General features: G+C 43.7%; 1 protein-coding gene across 1 annotated transcript in view; it reads right to left on the bottom strand.

Moving 5' to 3' along the window:
* LOC115158404 (xenotropic and polytropic retrovirus receptor 1 homolog) overlaps positions 1-20,270 on the bottom strand; it is an 86,483-nt gene that overhangs the window by 56,992 nt on the left and 9,221 nt on the right. Inside the window, exon 2 of the mRNA XM_029707311.1 lies at positions 19,114-19,165. Coding sequence (XP_029563171.1) covers positions 19,114-19,165 — 52 coding nt within the window. The remainder of the gene's footprint in view (positions 1-19,113; positions 19,166-20,270) is intronic.

Genomic DNA, 20,270 nt, shown 5'->3' with positions numbered 1-20,270 from the left:
TAACATCCAAACACACAGCCTACACTCAGACAGCCTGTAACATCCAAACACACAGCCCTCCACTCAGACAGCCTGTAACATCCAAACACACAGCCTCCACTCAGACAGCCTGTAACATCCAAACACACAGCCTCCACTCAGACAGCCTGTAACATCCAAACACACAGCCTCCACTCAAACAGCCTGTAACATCCAAACACACAGCCCTCCACTCAGACAGCCTGTAACATCCAAACACACAGCCTCCACTCAGACAGCCTGTAACATCCAAACACACAGCCTCCACTCAGACAGCCTGTAACATCCAAACACACAGCCTCCACTCAGACAGCCTGTAACATCCAAACACACGGCCATCCACTCAGACAGCGTGTAACATCCAAAAACACAGCCCTCCACGCAGACAGCCTGTAACATTCAAACACACAGTCCTCCACTCAGACAGCCTGTAACATCCAAACAGTCCACCTGACATAATACAGTAAATGACTGTAGTAAATGAACATAGCAGAATACATTTGTGGTCGGTGGTCGGGCAGTATGTTAATCTAAATCATAATTAGACAATCAGGATTCAGCACAGATCCAGAGTTAAAGGGCTTTGCAGATATATCTAGTGATTAAACTATGAAATGGGAGAGACATAAGTGAGTAAATGTGTGTCAGAATTACTGGGGTATTAATGCAGATTGTATATAGAACAGAAACAGTAATGAGAAGAAGAGTAGGAGGAACAGAGATCAGATGGATACCTCTGCAGAACACTTAGCCTGTCACTCATTCTCAGGGCCACTCACACAATAAGGGGATGGCTGTATCCAGGCAACGTGTAGGACTACCGCGCTATTACTGACTGAATCTCCCGGACATCATCCAATCACACATAAATTCATACATCTGCTATTCCTCAAGGATCCATTGTGCTTGCCAGCCAGCTCTGTGTGTGTGTGTGTGTGTGTGTGTGTGTGTGTGTGTGTGTGTGTGTGTGTGTGTGTGTGTGTGTGTGTGTAAGTCACTCTATAGTGTGTCTGAATGTCTTCATTCAACTATCATTCCTCTAGTACTATTCTAGCTGTCTAACTGGCTCCAGTCCACACCTGCTATAATGATTTATTTTTTGTACACTCTGTACTTCACATGGAACTCAAAGCAGTTTTTGTTTTAGTTTGGACTCAACTGACTCAGCTGTATAAAAAGAAAGGAATTTGCACACTTATGTGCTCCCAACAATTTCATGTGTAAACCTAACCAATAATAATCAAATAAAATTGTTGGGAGCATTTATAGAGGGTGCAACTTCCTTTCTTTCTTTTTCTACAGTTTACTCTTCGTTAGTCAGCACCTCTCTAAAAAATGTTGGGTGTGCGTCAGCTCATGCTTTTTACTAGTTTGGACTAGTAAAAAGTGCCAACAGGTCTCAGGATGGAATAATAAAAATACAAAAATTGCAGAAAAAAAGCCCGAACTACATGTACAGAGAGAAATATCAAAATACACTACATGACCAAAAGTATGTGGACACCTGGTCGTCGAACATCTCATTCCAAAATCATGGTCATTAATATGGAGTTGATCCCGCTTTTCCTGCTATAACAGCTTCCACTCTTCTGAGAAGGCTTTCCACTAGATGTTGGAACATTGCTGTGGAGACTTGCTCCCATTCTGCCACAAGTGTGAGGACAGACGCTTGGAGACGAGAAGCAAGTACAGGGAGTGAACATTTAATTAATAAACAGAAACAAGACAGGACAGCGTCTGGACATGAAAAACACAACAATAATACTGACACAGGGAACAAACTGAGGTGCAGACAGATATTGAGGGGCAATCAACAAAGTAATGGAGTCCAGGTGAATCAAATATTGTGCAGATGTGTGTAATGATGATGACAGGTGTGCGTAATGATGGGCTGCCTGTCGCCCTCGAGCGCCAGAGAGGGGGAGCGGGACCAGGCGTGACAACAAGAGCATTAGTGAGGTCGGGCACTGATGTTGAGAGATTAGGCCTGGCTCGCAGTCAGCATTCCAATTCATCCCAAAGGTGTTTGATGGGGTTGAGGTCAGGACTCTGTGCAGGCCAGTCAAGTTTTTCCACACCGATCTCCACAAACCATTTCTGTATGGACCTCACTTTGTGCAATGGGGCATTGTCATGCTGAAACAGGAAAGGGCCTTCCCCAAATGGCGGCGAGCTTTACACCACTCCAGCTGACACTTGGCATTGCGCATGGTGATCTTAGGCTTGTTTGCGGCTGCTCGGCCATGGAAACCCATTTCATGAAGCTCCCGACAAACAGTTATTGTGCTGACGCTGTTTCCAGAGGCAGTTTGGAACTCGGTAGTGAGTGTTGCAACCGAGGACAGATTATTTTTATGCGCTACGCACTTCAGCACTCGCCGGTCCCATTCTGTGAGCTTGTGTGGCCTACCACTTCACAGCTGAAATGTTGTTGCTCCTAGACGTTGCCACTTCACAATAACAACACTTACAGTTGACCAGGGCAGAAATTTGACGAACTGACTTGTTAGAAAGGTGGCATCCTATGACGGTGTCATGTTGAAAATCACTGAGCTCTTCAGTAAGGCCATTCCACTGCCAATGTTTGGCTATGGAGAATGCATGGCTGTGTGCTCAATTTTATATACCTGTCAGCAAAGTGTGTGGCTGAAATAGCTGAATCCACTAATTTGAAGGTGTCCACATACTTTTGTATATAAAGTGTACATACAGTGTTTACGGATACATGGTACAATATCACAATATTCTGCTTCAGTCTAAAGGGACTCGAAAAGTTTGGTGAAGTGTGTCAAAAGCATTCTGTGATATTATGGTTCAATGTTCTGGCACATGTTCCAATTATTACATTTCCAATCCCCCGGTCAGGCACACTCTGTGAACAACAAACACAGGAAGGCAGGCAGCAGACACCTGGCAACACACAGCAACTCAGCACAGACCGTAGAGATAGAGGACAAGGCTGCAGTAATGGAGCTCACATCACTCCCCCCCCCCCCCCACACACACACACACACACACACACACACACACACACAACACTCATGCACACACAGAAATACACACACACACGGGCTGCCTACTCACTCAGTGACAGACACAAGTTTAGTCAAGGCAATCTGTTAGCATAACCGCCAGTGACAGGCCTTGTGATGTTCTCTTCAGAGTGTGTGTTTGATCGTTCAGGTAGAGGGGAATCAAAGCCCTCAGGGGGACCTCATCCTCTCATTCTCCTCTAACTGTTGCAGTGAAGTCACACAATAACATGTGCATTAAAGCACAGAACACTAGAGCTTGTTTGTTTGTGATTCAGAACCATTAACAGCCAGTGGAAAATGCTCATAAAGCTGCAGAGGGGACAGTTAAAGGAAAACTCCACTCAAAAATGATCTTTTGGTATTTGCTTCATTAGTCCATTGTTGATATTCCCAAAATGTTTTGCATGTCAGCAATCATGTTTTCAAGATGTATAACTTTCAAAACACAGAAATATAGCCTTCCCTGTGGCTCAGTTGGTAGAGCATGGTGTTTGCAACGCCAGGGTTGTGAGTACGACTCCCACGGGGGGCCAGTACAAAAAAAATAATAATAAATGCATGAAATGAAATGTATGCATTCACTACTGTAAGTCGCTCTGGATAAGAGTGTCTGCTAAATGACTAAAATGTAAATAGCCAGTATGATGCATTTTGCATCATACCGGCTGTATTTCCGAATTGTGACAGTAACACGTCTTGAAAACTTGATCGTTGACATGCAAAACATTTTGTGACTACATCAACAATCGACTAATGAAACAAATACCAAAAGATAGTTTTTAGGTGGAAATGTCCTTTAAGTTGTCAGGATCAGAGATCAGAGCAGTAGCTGAAGCATAGAGACGCTGCAGGGCTAAACTGTAGCTGTAAGTCTTTATGAGGAGATATGAGGACACCATGCCACAGTGGGCTCATTAACGCTCAGATAAGTGTTGTGTCAATAGTCAAAGTTGGACCCATTAATCTTGAGGGAAGTCTTGGCTACTGTTAGGATGGGAGATGTGGTGTAAGCACATTTAGTGAGACTGGAGGATGCTGCTGGGTCCATTAACCTAATGTGACCGTGCCATTTACAGAGTGCACCGGGGTTAAGACCGGGGTTAAGACTGGCCTTCCAGAGGCTGAGGTTATCACATGTTTTATGGTCATGTTCTCAGAGATCTCTTCATTGCCATTACAGTACTGTACAATACTATTACAGCTCTTCTGTGTTTGAGACAGTGCTCTGGGAGAGTTAATAATCATATTGTTAGGTTGAGACATATTATTATTGTCACCTATGGTGCATTTTCACATTTTGCAGGGCTTTTCAGAAGTCTTGCCAAATAATTAATTGAGATGGGAACTTGTTCAGGAGTGCCTCAGTTAGCAGCAGGTTACAGTCAGTTAGTCAGTCAGTCAGTCAGCCAGCTAGTCAGTCAGTCAGTCAGTCAGCCAGCTAGTCAGTCAGTCAGTCAGCTAGTCAGTCAGTCAGCTAGTCAGTCAGTCAGTCAGTCAGTCAGCTCGTCAGTCAGTCAGCTAGTCAGTCAGTCAGTCAGCTAGTCAGTCAGTCAGTCAGCTAGTCAGTCAGTCAGTCAGTCAGTCAGCTAGTCAGTCAGTCAGTCAGTCAGTCAGCTAGTCAGTCAGTCAGCTAGTCAGTCAGTCAGTCAGTCAGTCAGTCAGTCAGTCACCTAGTCAGTCAGCTAGTCGGTCATTCAGTCAGCTCGTCAGTCAGTCAGCTAGTCAGTCAGTCAGTCAGTCAGTCAGCTAGTCAGTCAGTCAGTCAGCTAGTCAGTCAGTCAGTCAGTCAGCTAGTCAGTCAGCTAGTCGGTCATTCAGTCAGCTCGTCAGTCAGTCAGCTAGTCAGTCAGTCAGCTAGTCAGTCAGCTAGTCGGTCATTCAGTCAGCTCGTCAGTCAGTCAGCTAGTCAGTCAGTCAGCTAGTCAGTCAGCTAGTCGGTCATTCAGTCAGCTCGTCAGTCAGTCAGCTAGTCAGTCAGTCAGCTAGTCAGTCAGTCAGCTCGTCAGTCAGTCAGCTAGTCCTCTCAGAATGCCAGATAGGTCTCCTTTCAGACCTGCCTGGCATTCTAACTGCTGCAGCCTGCAGCCTTTCGATAAGAACCACGCCGTAAAGCCTCTCTTTGATGACAATAATGAGGTGAATTGCGAACACACACGCACACCCTGCACTCTGTGTGAAACAGGCTGACAGTAGGAAGCTGTCCCATAACAGCCAATTAATAGGCATGAAACACCAAATATCTCCACTGACAGCAACAGCTAACTTTTGGATGGTCATGGTAACTATTAGTGAATTCTTATTGCAGTAAGACTTCAGCTATCAAGGTAGATAACCGCCTACACACATCATCCCCCTCAGGTCAGACTCTAAGAAACAGGTTCTTATCACAACTCTATATACGTCTCTCACTGATGACGAAACTAGTCTACTATAGATGTACCTTCTCCACATGGCGTGCTAAATATCAAGGCAACAATTATCAACGTGAAGAGGAGCACACCTCTCAAGACAAAAGGCTAACATCACCACAAGGATCAGACAAAATGTTAATGTGAACATAATCAAATTTACATCAGGCAAGGGATGGACCAGGAATGGAATATTCATGTTGCAGTCCATGGCTCCCATGCCTGCTCCTTGTCACTGTGTGTGTGTGTGTGTGTGTGTGTGTGTGTGTGTGTGTGTGTGTGTGTGTGTGTGTGTGTGTGTGTGTGTGTGTGTGTGTGATGGGATGAGCTAGGCTGGATCGGAGCCATGGTTTAGCGCCTTCATTCTCAAAATGTTGGGGATGTAACAATATTACAGCCTCTGACAATTCTCAATGAAATGACTCGCTGTAACCAAGCAAAACAGAGCGGCCAATTTAACAGACGTTTTCATTGATTAGCATTGGGGATATTGCGTATCCAAGTCTGTACTGTGTTGTGGTGTCAACAAATTGCATATCTGCTTTCACTGGATATCTTCAGAGGTTTTTGAAAACTATCAGAAATAAACAGCACAACGCGGAGGAGTGGAGCTTTCGGAACGTTCAGACAGAAACCGCATTGGCCCAAATCTCTATATATGACTCTGGATCGGATGTGCAGCGTCTGTCTAGGCTTACACACTACACACAGACTCCTCCAAGGTTGTTACACACTGCTCTAGCACTCACCCCAATCCAGACAGAGCACTAACAATACTAAAACCTTGGCTATGAATTACTTACTGCCATTTAGCAAATGTCTAAAACTGACATGAAGGACATACGGTAATGTTAACTGTGACTGTCTTGGTGGTATTTCTTACTGCTAGGCTCCCTGGTGAGAGCTGATTCTGGGAGTTGCACTGGAAAGTGCATATGAACTTATTTAAAATCTTATTTTTGCTGCTCGCTCTAATCTCTGAGAGCTGTTGGTTCTCTATCTGGTTAAACCATGTCTGGACTATATACAGGAAATCCACTCACCGGGGAGTCATGAAAAAATAACAACTCTGGAAATAATGGACCGTTGGAGAAAGTTGATCTACGCTATTATGTAATGTTATTAGATTCCCCTGTGTGATAACAGGCTGTTTTGATTTTGGTATCACTTTCAAATACAACGCTACACCTGATAGCTGTTCAGAATGGTACCTATAAACGGCTAATAAAGACGTTTTAACCATAGTAATGAACTGCTTCACAGGATATGCATCATAGCAGGAAACAGCGGGAGGGGAATGTGGAATCCAATACTTGAAATTATTAAATTAGCTGCTATTTCCTGTTTCAATTAAATCAGGAGGTATTGCCCATGCCTCTTATAGTGACTCATGTTTCATCATAATCTGATCAATGTGAAGAATAAAGCATTATGGTTCACACAATACAAAGTACCTGAGATCCCAACAGATATCACAAATAACCGGAACATTTTCTATTTTAGGGAACTGTATAAATCCGAGGGGGAGGTTTCACTGTCAGGTCTACACCTGTTGTATTCGGCATATGTGACAAATACAATTTGATTTGATTTCAAATGCAACCACCCCAAATTGCAGGTGATTTCATCCGACAGGCAAAGCATTTACTTAGGACGGTAATGTTCATGAGGCACTTGATCGATCTGGCTTCCCAGAAACATTTGAATCAAATCCATAGCCATGGGTGAGCATTTAGGCTAACAGTGGGAAGGCTCCTGGATAGGGGGGAGAGAGGAAGGCTGGTTTGGGAGCCGGAGGGGGTGTGTGTGTGGCACACTGTCAGTGGAGCGGCATGGGACAGGGGCCTGCTGTGTTCAAAGAGCTCGGCAAGGGCAGAGGGGCTTTGTCTCTAAGGAAAGGGAGCAGTACCGCTCTATAATGTCATTAATCTAAGCTCATTCCAAATAGACCGTAGAAAGGTTTAAACATATGCTGTAAACAGACTGGAGATTGAGAGAGAGAGAGAGAGAGAGAGAGAGAGAGAGAGAGAGAGAGAGAAGGTGTGAAGTGTGTGGGACAAAAACAAAGGAGAGATTATCCAGGTTGTCAGGGGGTCAGCTAAAAATGGGTCAGTGTGGCTGACGCTGTTAATTGAAGCCTGATATGATCCTGTCCTTTAGAAAGCTCAAGCTCATTAGCTCGCTAATGCACTAGTAATGCACTGTACGAGTCCTCACTGTCAGGTAGAACTGCAGCCAGAATGGAAACAAAGGCTAGCGTTGATCTAAGGGGATGTTATGCAAAGCAGACGCAAGCTGCTGCAGTAGCTAAATAACAGATCTGGAAATCAGTTAGGCTAGGCCTATGTCAATGGACCATTTTTGTAAACACAATATCTTTAACCTGTTGGGACATCACAAGTGTAGCACAAGGTCTTTCATTTTTCTAGGCCATGAAAATCAGATCTATTTTCATGGCCTAGAAATGTTGTCAGCTATCAACAGCCAAAGAAGACAGTGTTTTTGGCCCCTTGAATGTGAAAAGAATGTCCAAATGATTTTGCTCACCAACTGAGTGCCATGGTTACCTTTGGCTGTGAGGTTTAGCTCTGTTCACCCCTCTTGGTTTTTAAGAAGAAACACTTATACAAACAGTCACGTATATTTGCATAACTAGAGACACATCTCAAGTCTGTAACATGCCAATGAGGAAATGAAAATGAGCTCTTACTGCAGACTGCACTTTCATGCCAAGGGAACAATAGGTTTGTATGCTCAATTTAACTGCATACTAATTGGGTATATGGAGCCTAATTATGAGATGTCGACTGTCAGGACAACATGCATTTTGCCTGGGGAGAGAAAAATCCTAATCATAGACAAATGGTAATTTCTTGAACCACAATAGAAGAGTTTAAGGTAACAATAGGGCAGGGTAGTTGTCAGTGGAGGACATTTCCTGAAGTAACCACTCAGCATATTAACACACTTGGGAGATGGTGGGCTGGTTTGTTTTGGTGGTGGTGGTGAAACAACGAGGGCGGGTAGGGTGAGTCTACTCAATCAGAGTAAGTACATTAGGTCCCTTCTCCACCGGTGGCTTGGTGCTTTTCTCCCTCTGTGCTTCCCGGCGCCACCCAGTCCCAGTTCCAGTCCGTCCCCAGGGCAGAAAGAGAGACAGAGGCTACATGGTACCACATGTGGTGTGAAAACTCTGACGCAGGATTAGACTCACTGTACAACGGTAATTGGTTATTATTAACACTCATCACGAATATATTATCCACAAGCTGCGGATGACATGAAATATGCATATTTCCCGAGGCCACCATATGATAGCGATGGGTAAAATGAAGTGTTACGAATTAGAAACGCTCACATTCTTGACATAGAACTACTAGCTCAACGACAGAAATTTGGGCCGATTTTCCAATAGCTGCACAACAGAGGCGCTAGAAACTGTAACAGTGTGTCTAGCGGGCCTGCCAGAGTGCGTATGTTTGAGTGTTTGAGTGTGTGCATGTGTGTGTGTGAGAGTGTGTATGTGGCAGTCCAGTGTTTTGAAGCCTAATGGAAGTCTCTAAGGCTAAGCAAGCTGGTCAAAGATTAATGAAAGAAATGCCAGTCCATCGCTCGAGTCTCCACAAAGAGAATATTATGAATATGTTAGGAAAAAGAGGATATAATAAAATAAAAGTTTGTTGGTCATTTGAAGCCATATTTAAAGTAATTTCAGTTCTCCTGCTACACCAGATAAGTATCCAAAACGTGTTTCTTTGAAAATGACATAATAATTACAGCCTATTTCAGGATTACTTCTCTATCCACATTTGTCACACCAGTATTTATTTACTGCCAATGAACATATTCATCTCTATGTGGAATATTGTTGTATCACAAATGTTTTGCTTTCTACATAAATGATGATTTGTAGATTCAAGCACTGTAAACCATAAACACATATGATCCAATCCTCTAAATATAATTTATGGCTTTCTGTAACTGGGATAAATTACGAGATTTGTGAAGAGAGGCCATATTTCCAATCTAACACAGTGTTAATAATTCAATATTTAATATAAAATAAAACAAGTTGTCTGGACACAATATCATTGAATAATTGATTCACTACTCTAATAATAAAAATCACATTATTGCCTCAATGTCTTGACCTCCTGCACTCCAATAAGATAGACATGGTCATATACAGTATCTATTCTCTGTGATATTTTGTAATTTATGTAAAAACACTTCAATGTTCATCCTTGTAATGAGAGCATTTAACAGAGGAGAGAAGAGGCCATCCCCAAGACTCTAGCTCACTGCTTTACTATCTTCCAATCACTGTCAATGTCACCAGTCTCTCCTCCTCTGCTACTTTAGCCCACGGGCACAACTGAGCATGGGGAGCTCCAGCTCAATGCAGGAACGGCCAACTTCTCTCTCCCTCTCTCTCTCTCCCTCTCTCTCTCCCTCTCACTCATACTGACCCCATGGGAAGGGACTCAATTTAAACCAACATGCCACTTGGATACATTCTGCAAAAAATATCCTATTTCCTACTGCCCACTCAAAATAGATCCATCTTTAACTGCCGAGTAAAATAGCAGTGGCACAAGCTTTACCATACCTAGTCAGAGCATTTCAGACCTATTTTCTGTCTTCCTGTCATCACCTGCTCCCCTCTGGTGAGAATTACAATATAGATTAAAGAGTCAGTGGGAGAGACAGTGGGATCTAGAGGGAGGGAGGGGCCAACACAGACCTCCAGCAACAGCCACCAGACAGCAGGTTACCCAGGAGGATACCGGCAGCCAAACAGCTAACAGTCTCCAGCCATCTCTGCAGAGGGACAATGGACAGATTGGAGCACTGAAGGACACTGTCTCTCCTACACACTGCTAGCACGTGTGCGCATACACAAACACAAACACACACTGGGACACAATGCTTCGTATTGTGTGTTTAGAAGTCAATAGTGGAAAAAACATGATTAAGAATTGGCATTTGAGAAATCGCTATGTGTGAGTTGAATATCGCTACACAATTAATCTAATTGTACTTCTAGATTAGGAACAGTTTCTCATTTCCCCAGCTCAGCAGCTTTGGAAGATAAATTGTTTACCTGAAAGATTAGAAGAGCATGTAATGAATGCATTTGATTTGCATCAACACAAATAAAAAGGCTTGAACATATGGTACTGCCGCCACCACCCATGGTTCAGCCCCGCCCACTAGAGCCAACGCCTGGGTGTTTGTACACCCTATATGTGTGAGAGAGGCGATAAACACACAGACTACAGACATGGGCATAGTATGTCTCTATTTTTCTCAGACTGTAGTTGCTTTTTGCTCTCCACACTCATGCCACACTGTGCTGTCAGTGAATGTAGGCATCACAAACCAACCTGTTTCAATAGTTATATATAATCTCAATCATTAGTATAGTTCTATACTCTTAATGAACATGGACTGAATACTACTCAATAATTCAATAGATTATTTTTTCAGAATACTTTTTGAAAAAAGAGGAATGCAATACACAAAGCTAAAACAAATCAATATGCCACAACCCATGCAAGATTGATCATGTCCATGAATGCAAGAAAAAGGTTAAGTTTGACATAACATGACTGATGGCAGCCATACAAGCTTCTGATTAGGCCTGTGCCCTGATTAAAGCTGCTACGGTAACCTGGCTGTCACGGTGAACAGAACCAAGTCGACAGAGCAGAGACAATGTCTGAAAGCATTTTAATCCTGCATAAACGCTCTGACTCCTGAGACCTGAGCAAATAACAACACCCTCAACTCCTTCTCATCTCAGTCAGTCTGTTGGCTATCAGACCATCCATATGATACCCAGATTAGTGCCAACACACAGCCCGCTGCCACATGTTGGTCTTCATAAGGACGTCCCCCTCCATGCTTCCTTTTTGTGAGCGAGATAAACCACTGATTACAGCCCTCGTCATACTGCTCAAATACCTTAAAAGAATAAGTACCAGTTCTCCGGAAAGACCTTGACTCCTGCGAGCTCCAATAACCTCCTGTTCACCCCTCCCCCCACCCCACCCCCCCTCTCACCATTCAGGCGAGATCTAATTCACAGATGAATAATAGATGGAAAGACTTTCATCTATCAAGGTTTTTTTCTCTTCTCTCGCATTGTGCACTATAGCTGCAGAGATAATGCGGAGGGGAGCATGCATTGGAGATGAGCCATGGGACCCTCTAGTCTGTCTGCTGCTTTAAGTCCCTCTCTCTCTCTCTCTCTCTCTGGCCATCCTTCCATCTGATAAAGAAGGAGGAGAGGGAGCGAGGGAGCAGCATCTCCCCACTCTTCATCCAATTAGTCCCCTGCTTTTTCATGTTCATTACCCTGCTTCGATTAATCTATGACCTTGAGTTCCCTCTCAGCTCTTTATTGACCCTCCCATCTCCCTCTCTGGAGCATCAGCCAGAATGTTTACTATCCTAGTATACTACCCTCAACTCCTTGATATCTTTAACAATCTCCACTAGATAAATGCCCCTGGGCTTCTTCCTCCTCTCCTCCTACTGTAAAAGCTGGAACATGCAAGGCTTTGTCTACCGATGCACAGCCAGAAGACTGAGATACAGGTGGTAGCAGGCAGTTAGCGCTGCTGAGGAGGAATAAACCCACAAACACTGAGCAATTAGCATTTTGATCCAAATCGGAGCAGCAGCTTGTAAGACAGCCCATCAATAATGCAGGCTGGTGGGAGACCCTGGCTGCTAGGCTACTGGCCCACTGAATGTACAGGGCTGTGTCCTTGGGCTACTGGGGAGTACTCCTGCTCTAGAGCCACACAGGGGCCTCTCCTATAGCTGGGCCCACTGTAATAACAGCTGCTGTACCTAGGCACACATGAGTGGAATAACAATCACAAAAACAATACCACCACCAGGCTTCAAATAGCCAGCCATGTCCGTCAGCAACCAACAGCAACAGACAAAATGGAGGCCGCCCATCACAGACAGCGGAGAGTTGCGAGTGGAAAGCATCATGAAAGGTGGAGGTATCTGTGGTATCTGGGAGTGTGATTGATGTTAGCGCTTTCATCAAGTGGATTACGTACTTATCTCACATTAATATTCCTCCTCATATGAAATTCATTGGCACTAAAAGGGGAATGGCAGCACTGAGGTTTTTACTACCATGTTTATTTTCTTTAATTCATTCAATGAAGGTGGCTTTGAAGTGCAATATTAATGTGTCCAGTTGAGGTGTGAGAACAAAAGGCTGCAATATTGAGGATGATAGTGAGTGAGTGAGTGAGTGAGTGAGTGAGTGAGTGAGTGTAGTGCTGTTCCGTGGTCTTTGATCAGAGAAAGGTAGGCAGGCAGGCTAATTGTTAGTGCCTGCTCTCTCAGCAGGCAACAAGCTTGTCCCCCTCTGCTCTCTGATAACAGCACTGCTTACTGCTCCACTCTGTGGACCTCCACCAACGCAGACAGGGGAGTCTGTCTGGGGCTGCAACCGTGATATACTCACACGTCACTATCTCACCAATTTTACAACCAGTGAAAATCAAGAAAACTTCTAAAATTGTCTCCCTCCACAATGGCTTCCGACATAATAATCTGATTGGCGGACGCTTTGGTCTTTGTTGACTGAAGTGTGCTGGAGCCTAGCTGCTGGTTTTGTACCTGAGGACTGAAGTTGAGTCACAATTGCTGTTCTGGTATTGTTGGAGATACACAGGAAAAACCTCCATCGCCATGGCGTGAAGAGAGGAGGGGTGAAGATGGCTGGCTGAGGCAATATCTAGCAGTAGAGTGTAAACTTATACTGGATAACGTATTGTATTCCATACAAAAAACATATGCTAGCTGTGTAATCAAGGTATGAGCTGTCTCATATTTCATTGCAATAACAGTGTAATCAGGCTGCACTGAGAGCGATTTTGCCTGCTGGGTCAGAAACAGTGGTGAGAGGGCCTCCCGAGTGGCGCAGCGGTCTATGGCACTGCATCACAGTGCTAGCTGTGCCACTAGAGATCCTGGTTCGAGTCCAGGCTCTGTCACAGCCGGTTGCAACTGGGAGACCCATGGGGTGGCGCACAACTGGCCCAGCGTCGTCCGGGTTAGGGGAGGGTTTGGCCGGTAGGGATGCTCTTGTCCCATTGCGCACCAGCGACTCCTGTGGTGGGCCGGGCGCAATACACGCTGACACGGTTGCCAGGTGTATGATGTTTCCTCTGACCTATTGGTTAGGCTGGGTTAAGCGGGCGTTGTGTCAAGATGCAGTGTGGCTTGGCTGGGTTGTGTTTCGGAGGACGCACGGCTCTCAACATTCACCTCTCCTGAGTCCGTACGGGAGTTGCAGCGATGGGACAAGACCGTAACTACCAATTGGATACCATGAAATTGGGGAGAAAAAGGTTTAATTTAATTTTTTTTTTTAAGAAACAGTGTTGAGAGCAAGGAAAGAGGGAGAAGGCTGCTCCTAAACCCAACTGAGCCATCATGGTTTATTATGGTGCTTTATCCTTTTCCAGTCAAACTGCAGCTGCTCCATACACTAATACCACAGAAAAACACCGACACAGAAGTATTATGCATCAAACCTCAACAGGGAAGGTAAGGTACTCAGGGGAACACACAAAGACTCCCCTCATTCATTCAATCTGCAGTTTCATTATGCAATAAAAACACAAGGCTTTCAGTCCTCCAAGCTATGTATTATAGAGCAGCCTTGAGAGACTATAAAACATTTTACTGCCAGTTTGTGATACCCAAGACCTTGGCTAACTAACCCAATGTATGTGTTGTCCGTGGGAAATCATATTTCTGGTGTCTTCCTGTGAGCAGTCAATAGCACAACACTTCCCCCACATTCCCCCTCCACCTCGGTCAAGCTGCTGGGAGATGGGAGAGCCCTTCCCCATGTGAATCATTCTGGATCACCCCTGATGCAACACTGCCTATGACTATGCCACAATGGCATGTAACATTACAGAGAAATAGTTCCGGGGGCACACTAATTCCTCCCATCGCTGTGTTTATCTGCAGTTATTGTTCTCAAATCTCATAATCGGCAGGCTAATTGAATTGGACATTATCTAATTCAATCTCACTGGAGGGAGAGAGAGGAGCAGAGGAGCCTGAACTCAAGCCAGCTGCTCCTCAGTGCGGCCTCCTGGTCTAAGCTGCAGTGCAAATGCTGTTTTAATTAAAACGAGGAAGCAAGAACAAAGGATCTCACAAGAGGTTAAACACTATACGAGACACTACAGCCACTCTGGTGCTGCATGTAACTAGAACAAGCTCTCTTAATTACTGAACATTCATCACAGTGGGCGGCAGGTAGCCTAGTGGTTAGAGCGTTGAATCCCCAAACTGACGAGGTAAAGATCTGTCGTTCTGCCCCTGAACAAGGCAGTTAACCCACTGTTCCTAGGCCGTCATTGAAAATAAGAATTTGTTCTTAACTTGTTAAATAAAAAATAAACAGTCAGGTAGGGAGCGCTGAACAAGGTATTTGTCAACATCAAAATATGACTTTCCTCATCAGTCTGGTATAAAAATCAACGCCAATGCAACAGGTTGTATTGTGTGGGCAATCTAGTACTGAGTCAGAGCTGAGGGATTGTGTCTCTGGTAAAGTTTAAGATATTCATCTCCATCTAAAATGGCTCTCACATTCAAACGCTCTCAGCCTGACCACAGGAAAGCCTACGGTGTTGAAAAAAATGGACACACACACACACACACACACACACACACACACACACACATACACACACACTGTGCCCTGCCCCTGCCCATCAATGTCTTGGGGCACTTGTTGACAGACACTTTGTGGAGCTGAACTTCATATCCCTTTAGGCTTCCATGTCTTATTCAGAGTGCTGATCATACACATAGGAGAAACCTTCTTCAGTCATTAAGGTAGGCTATGTATAAAACATAGCAAGAATCTCAAATCCTGCGGGACTACAGCTGGCCATATCCTTGTTTGCTGGAGTAACATGCACTTCTGAAGTATTTGACAGAAGCCTGCAGTTAGAGAAAGCCCTGACAGAGACTTTGAAGTGTTGTACTTCTCCATGTCGAATCTCTACTACAACTAGGCTATATCAGGTAGCGGGTCAGCTAGAGGGGGTGGTAATAACCCAGTAAACTGTCTCCCGGAGGCACTAGTACTCTCTCAGAATACCAAATCTCACTCAGACACGGAAGGCCTCGCTGCCGAGAGAGAAAAAAAACATCTCAGAAATCCGATTCACGTAATTATTCTTTCGTTGAGGGGTTATTTAATAAAATCATTACTTTTTTAACTCAATCAGATTTGAAACAGGGTTTGTGTGAGGAGGCTATGCTAAGCTTGAATTTCATGGGAAGCCTGCTAATCTTGTTCCTCATATGAAAAGTAAACAGTGATGCTGGTGCTACAGTGCAGAGTCTCAATGACCTTCACTGTGTGCTCCTGTACAGTTATTTGGTCCCCCATGTATTCCTCCTCCTATCCATCTGTTTTTCCATCCATTTACCCTTCACTGGAATTTAAAGGAGGGGTAGGATTGTCCCAGAGATGGAGGAGTGAGCGAGTGACCTGTGTATGGCAGAGGACAGACAGGACGTGATTCATCAGCCATGTTGGGGATAACGCCAACCTGACACCCTCGGGAGAATGGTGTTTAAAGGAAAGACAGCTCACATACGTTAATGCCAAACTAGACACACAGACAACTCTTTCATTTAGGCTTCACATGCCATCGTTGGCTGAAATATGATGGTGAAAGTTTGGCAATGTGATTAATGGTACTGTCAACGGCGGCTCAGTAGGCTGTTTTCCTCTCATCGTGAAGCAACTACAGACCTCTGTACTAGAGACTATAAACAGTCTGACAGTGAGGTATTTGTCAGCTCATTCCATGCTTCATGAGTGGTGAGTCAGTCTTATTTTGGAGTCATGTAGCAAAAAACCACCACCCCTTCAATTTCTCAACCTCCAACTCTGGACACAGTGAGGGTGGGTTCCAGCCAGCTGACCATTGAGGACACTCAGTTCTGCTTCTGTTTCCTGTGCTTGTTCCAGCCCTGTTCAGGTCTTTATTCTGCTGAATCAATCTCCAACCCTATCAGCCGCACCTGCCAACTTCCTCTCTTTCCCATTCCCCCGGAACGGTGGTTTTGGAAACAACAAGGTCAGTGGACACTTTAGACACACCACTCTCACACACGTCCAACACATACAGAGCCACTGACTGGAAATAACGTCTCCCTCACACCTCGGCAGAAAGGCCCGGCCTGTCGGCCCAGTCTCCTGGAAGTTCAGAGAGATGCAGCTCCCCGGTGAACTAAAACTAGTCACCGTTCACAGATCAGTGGCAGACCGTTCAACCATGACGTCTGGAGAGAGTTCTCATGCCCTCTTCCACACAGAGCATCTGATATACCGTACCAGTCAAAAGTTTGGACACATCTACTCATTCAAGGGTTTTTCTTTATTTTTACTATTTTCTACATTGTAGAATAATAGTTATGACACCAAAACTATGAAATAACACATATGGAATCATGTTGTAAGCAGAAAAGTATATATATTATTAATAGATTCTTAAAAGTAGCCACCCTTTGCCTTGATGACAGTTTTGCACCCTCTTGGCATTCTCTCAACCAGCTTTGCCTGGAATGCTTTTCCAACGGTCTTGAAGGAGTTCCCACATATGCTGAGCACTTGTTGGCTGCTTTTCCTTCACACTGCGGTCCAACTCATCCCAAACCCTCTCAATTGGGTTGAGGTCGGGTGATTGTTGAGGCCAGGTCATCTGATGCAGCACTTCATCACTGTCCTTCTTGGTCAAATAGCCCTTACACAGCCTGGAGGTGTGTTGGGTCATTGTCCTGTTGAAAAACAAATGATAGTCCCACTGAGCGCAAACCAGATGGGATGGCGTATCGCTGCAGAATGCTGCGGTAGCCATGCTGGTTAAGTGTGCCTTGAATTCTAAATAAATCACCAACAGAGCAAAGCACCCCCACACCATCCGATCTCCTCCTCCATGCTTCACGGTTTGAACCACACAAGTGGAGATCATCCGTTCACATACTCTGCGTCTCACAAAGACACGACGGTTGGAACCAAAAATCTCTAATTTGGACTCATCTAACCAAAGGACAGATTTCCACCGATCTAATGTCCATTGCTTGTGTTTCTTGGACCAAGCAAGTCTCTTCTTCTTATTGGTGTCCTTTAAAAGTGGTTTCTTTGCAGCAATTCGACCATGAAGGCCTGTTTCACACAGTCTCCTCTGAACAGGTGATGTTGAGATGTGTCTGAGAAGCATTTATTTGGGCTGCAATTTCTGAGGCATGTAACTCTAATGAACTTATCCTCTGCAGGAGAGGTAACTCTGGGTCTTCCTTTCCTTCATGAGAGCCAGTTTCATCATAGCTCTTGATGGTTTCTGCAACTGCACTTGAAGAAACGTTCAAAATTCTTGACATTTTCCATATTAATTGACCTTCAGGTCTTAAAGTAATGATGGACTGTGATTTCTCTTTGCTTATTTAAGCTGTTCTTTCCATAATATGGACTTGGTATTTTACCAAATAGGGCTATCTTCTGTATACTACCCCTACCTTGTCACAACACAACTGATTGGCTCAAACGTGTTAAGGAAAGAAATTCCACAAATTAACTTAACAAGGCACAGCTGTTAGTTGAAATGCATTCCAGGTGACTACCTCATGAATCTGGTTGAGAGAATGCCAAGAGTGCAAAGCTGTCATCAAGGCCAAGGGTGGTTGCTTTGAAGAATCTCAAATATAAAATATATTTTGATTTGTTTAACACTTTTTTGGTTACTACGTGATTCCATAGGTTCTTTCAGTTTTAATGTCTTCACTATTATTCTACAATGTAGAAAATAGTAAACATAAAGAAAAACCCTGGAATACTGGAATAAAGAAAAACCCTGGAATGAGAAGATGTGTCCAAACTTTTGACTGGTACTGTAAGTAGGCTATGTTTTGTGGAAATGTGAGATTATGTCATGTAAACAAATACCAGCACGGCAACTCAGGCATTAATCAAAATACTGGCATTGGATGTTGAGTATGTATCATGCAACCATTGTGAAATGCAGAGATGTATTTTGAGGATTTTTATGCAGGGCCGGACTACCACATTTGGGGTCACGGGGCATCGACCCCCAGTGGTGAAAAAATGTGAAATGTTATAATGCTAATCTACACATGAGGCTATGAGAAAATATTTCAGTTTTAAAGCCATTTTTCTGCAATTCTACACTTTTTGCCATGGTCAAAGAGAAGCATTTGCTATTTTGTAACACATCTCATGCTATGGTTCAAAATATGCCATTTAAAGGCTAATTTCCTTCTATTCTACACATTTTGCTATGAGGATGAGAGAATTTTTCAGTTTTAAACTAATTTCCTAAATATTCTAGACATTTTGGTATCATATGCTATCTGGGGGGGGTCCTCGACCTCAAGCTCTGCACAGCGATTGGGGCGCTCACTGCACCCAGCACAAAGCAGCTGCTCTGTCATGTGAGAGATAGCTGGATGATCACTGCAATTTCCTCTATTTGTTGCAGGGCCTGTTTTTTCGGGGTATCCGAGCGGGTGCAGTACAGGGAGAGCTCATTCTGTCCGTGGACCAGGAGTTTCCTTACCTTCTATGGATGGGGCCTGGTCCTGGGCCGCATACAGCATATCCTTGAATGCCTGGTAAAGGAAAAAAGCAGAGGGATAATCACTATTCAGTTTCTTAACTACCGTACAACCAACGACAGTTGACGTTTAATCAAATCAATTAACACTTTTTCATATGAGTAAATAATTACAATGATTATTGTGATGGTAACATAATGAACAAAATACTATTGATTGATATATTCAAGTAATCTACTTACATAGCCAGTCTCATGAATATTATAATAAGTACATGACTTCATGCAAATGAAGAACAAAACAAAATATCTGAAAACTTAGCAGTATATTAAAAGTATAGGAAATTGGCAAACTCAGTACAGAATGTCTACAGGGAAAAATAACCATCCTTCGGCCATAATTGATGTTACAACCCCCAAGATGTGTGAAGATAATGAATCCAGGCTGAGTTATAAGACATCAATACACTTGTATTTAACCATGAAAAATGTGTCTATCAGATTCCAGATTGTTCAAATTAAAACAGATGGAGGCTGGCCTACACTACAAAGACCTCTTTATACAGAATGAGTTTTTTTCCTTCAATCACCCTGACCTTGCAGATAATGTATATGGCCAGATAATTACAAGAGACATCTTAACATGATTCTCTAGTCTGGGACTGTGAGGCCTGGAACTGAATATATCTCTATTCCTCCCTACCAATGTAACTAACTGGCTCTCTGGAGCAATAGCAGTAACTGGGAATGCGTTTCTTGGCCATCCAGTCAAAATAATTAAGCTTGTGACCTTCACTGAGATAAACAGGTACCCTCATGATGAACTTTGTGTATTCTGCAACAGTGTAGAACCAAGGTTTTTTTATTCAAAGCTTAGTTGTGACAAAGAATCTCAACCTCACTATCTATGTAGCTTCTGTTCCATATGGCCATTCTCTGGCCAGGTTTATCTGATGTTTGTATAAAGTGGACATAATGAAAGCAGAGGATGACGATGAATCACAGTATGTAGAAGGAACGTACTTAGAAACACAGTTTGTTCTCAGTTCTACCTGAGCAATAACAATGCAGTCAGTTATTACTGTATGCTCATATTGAACACTAATCCAAGAGAAACATTTCATTTGTAGATAACATTCTCTTTGGAAATTGTGATTCGT

Source organism: Salmo trutta, chromosome 22 (assembly GCF_901001165.1).
Source record: "Salmo trutta chromosome 22, fSalTru1.1, whole genome shotgun sequence".
In the NCBI taxonomy this organism is placed as follows: Eukaryota; Metazoa; Chordata; class Actinopteri; order Salmoniformes; family Salmonidae; genus Salmo; species Salmo trutta.
Note: the sequence above shows the minus strand (reverse complement) of the source record. Positions and strands in the feature narration are given on the sequence as shown.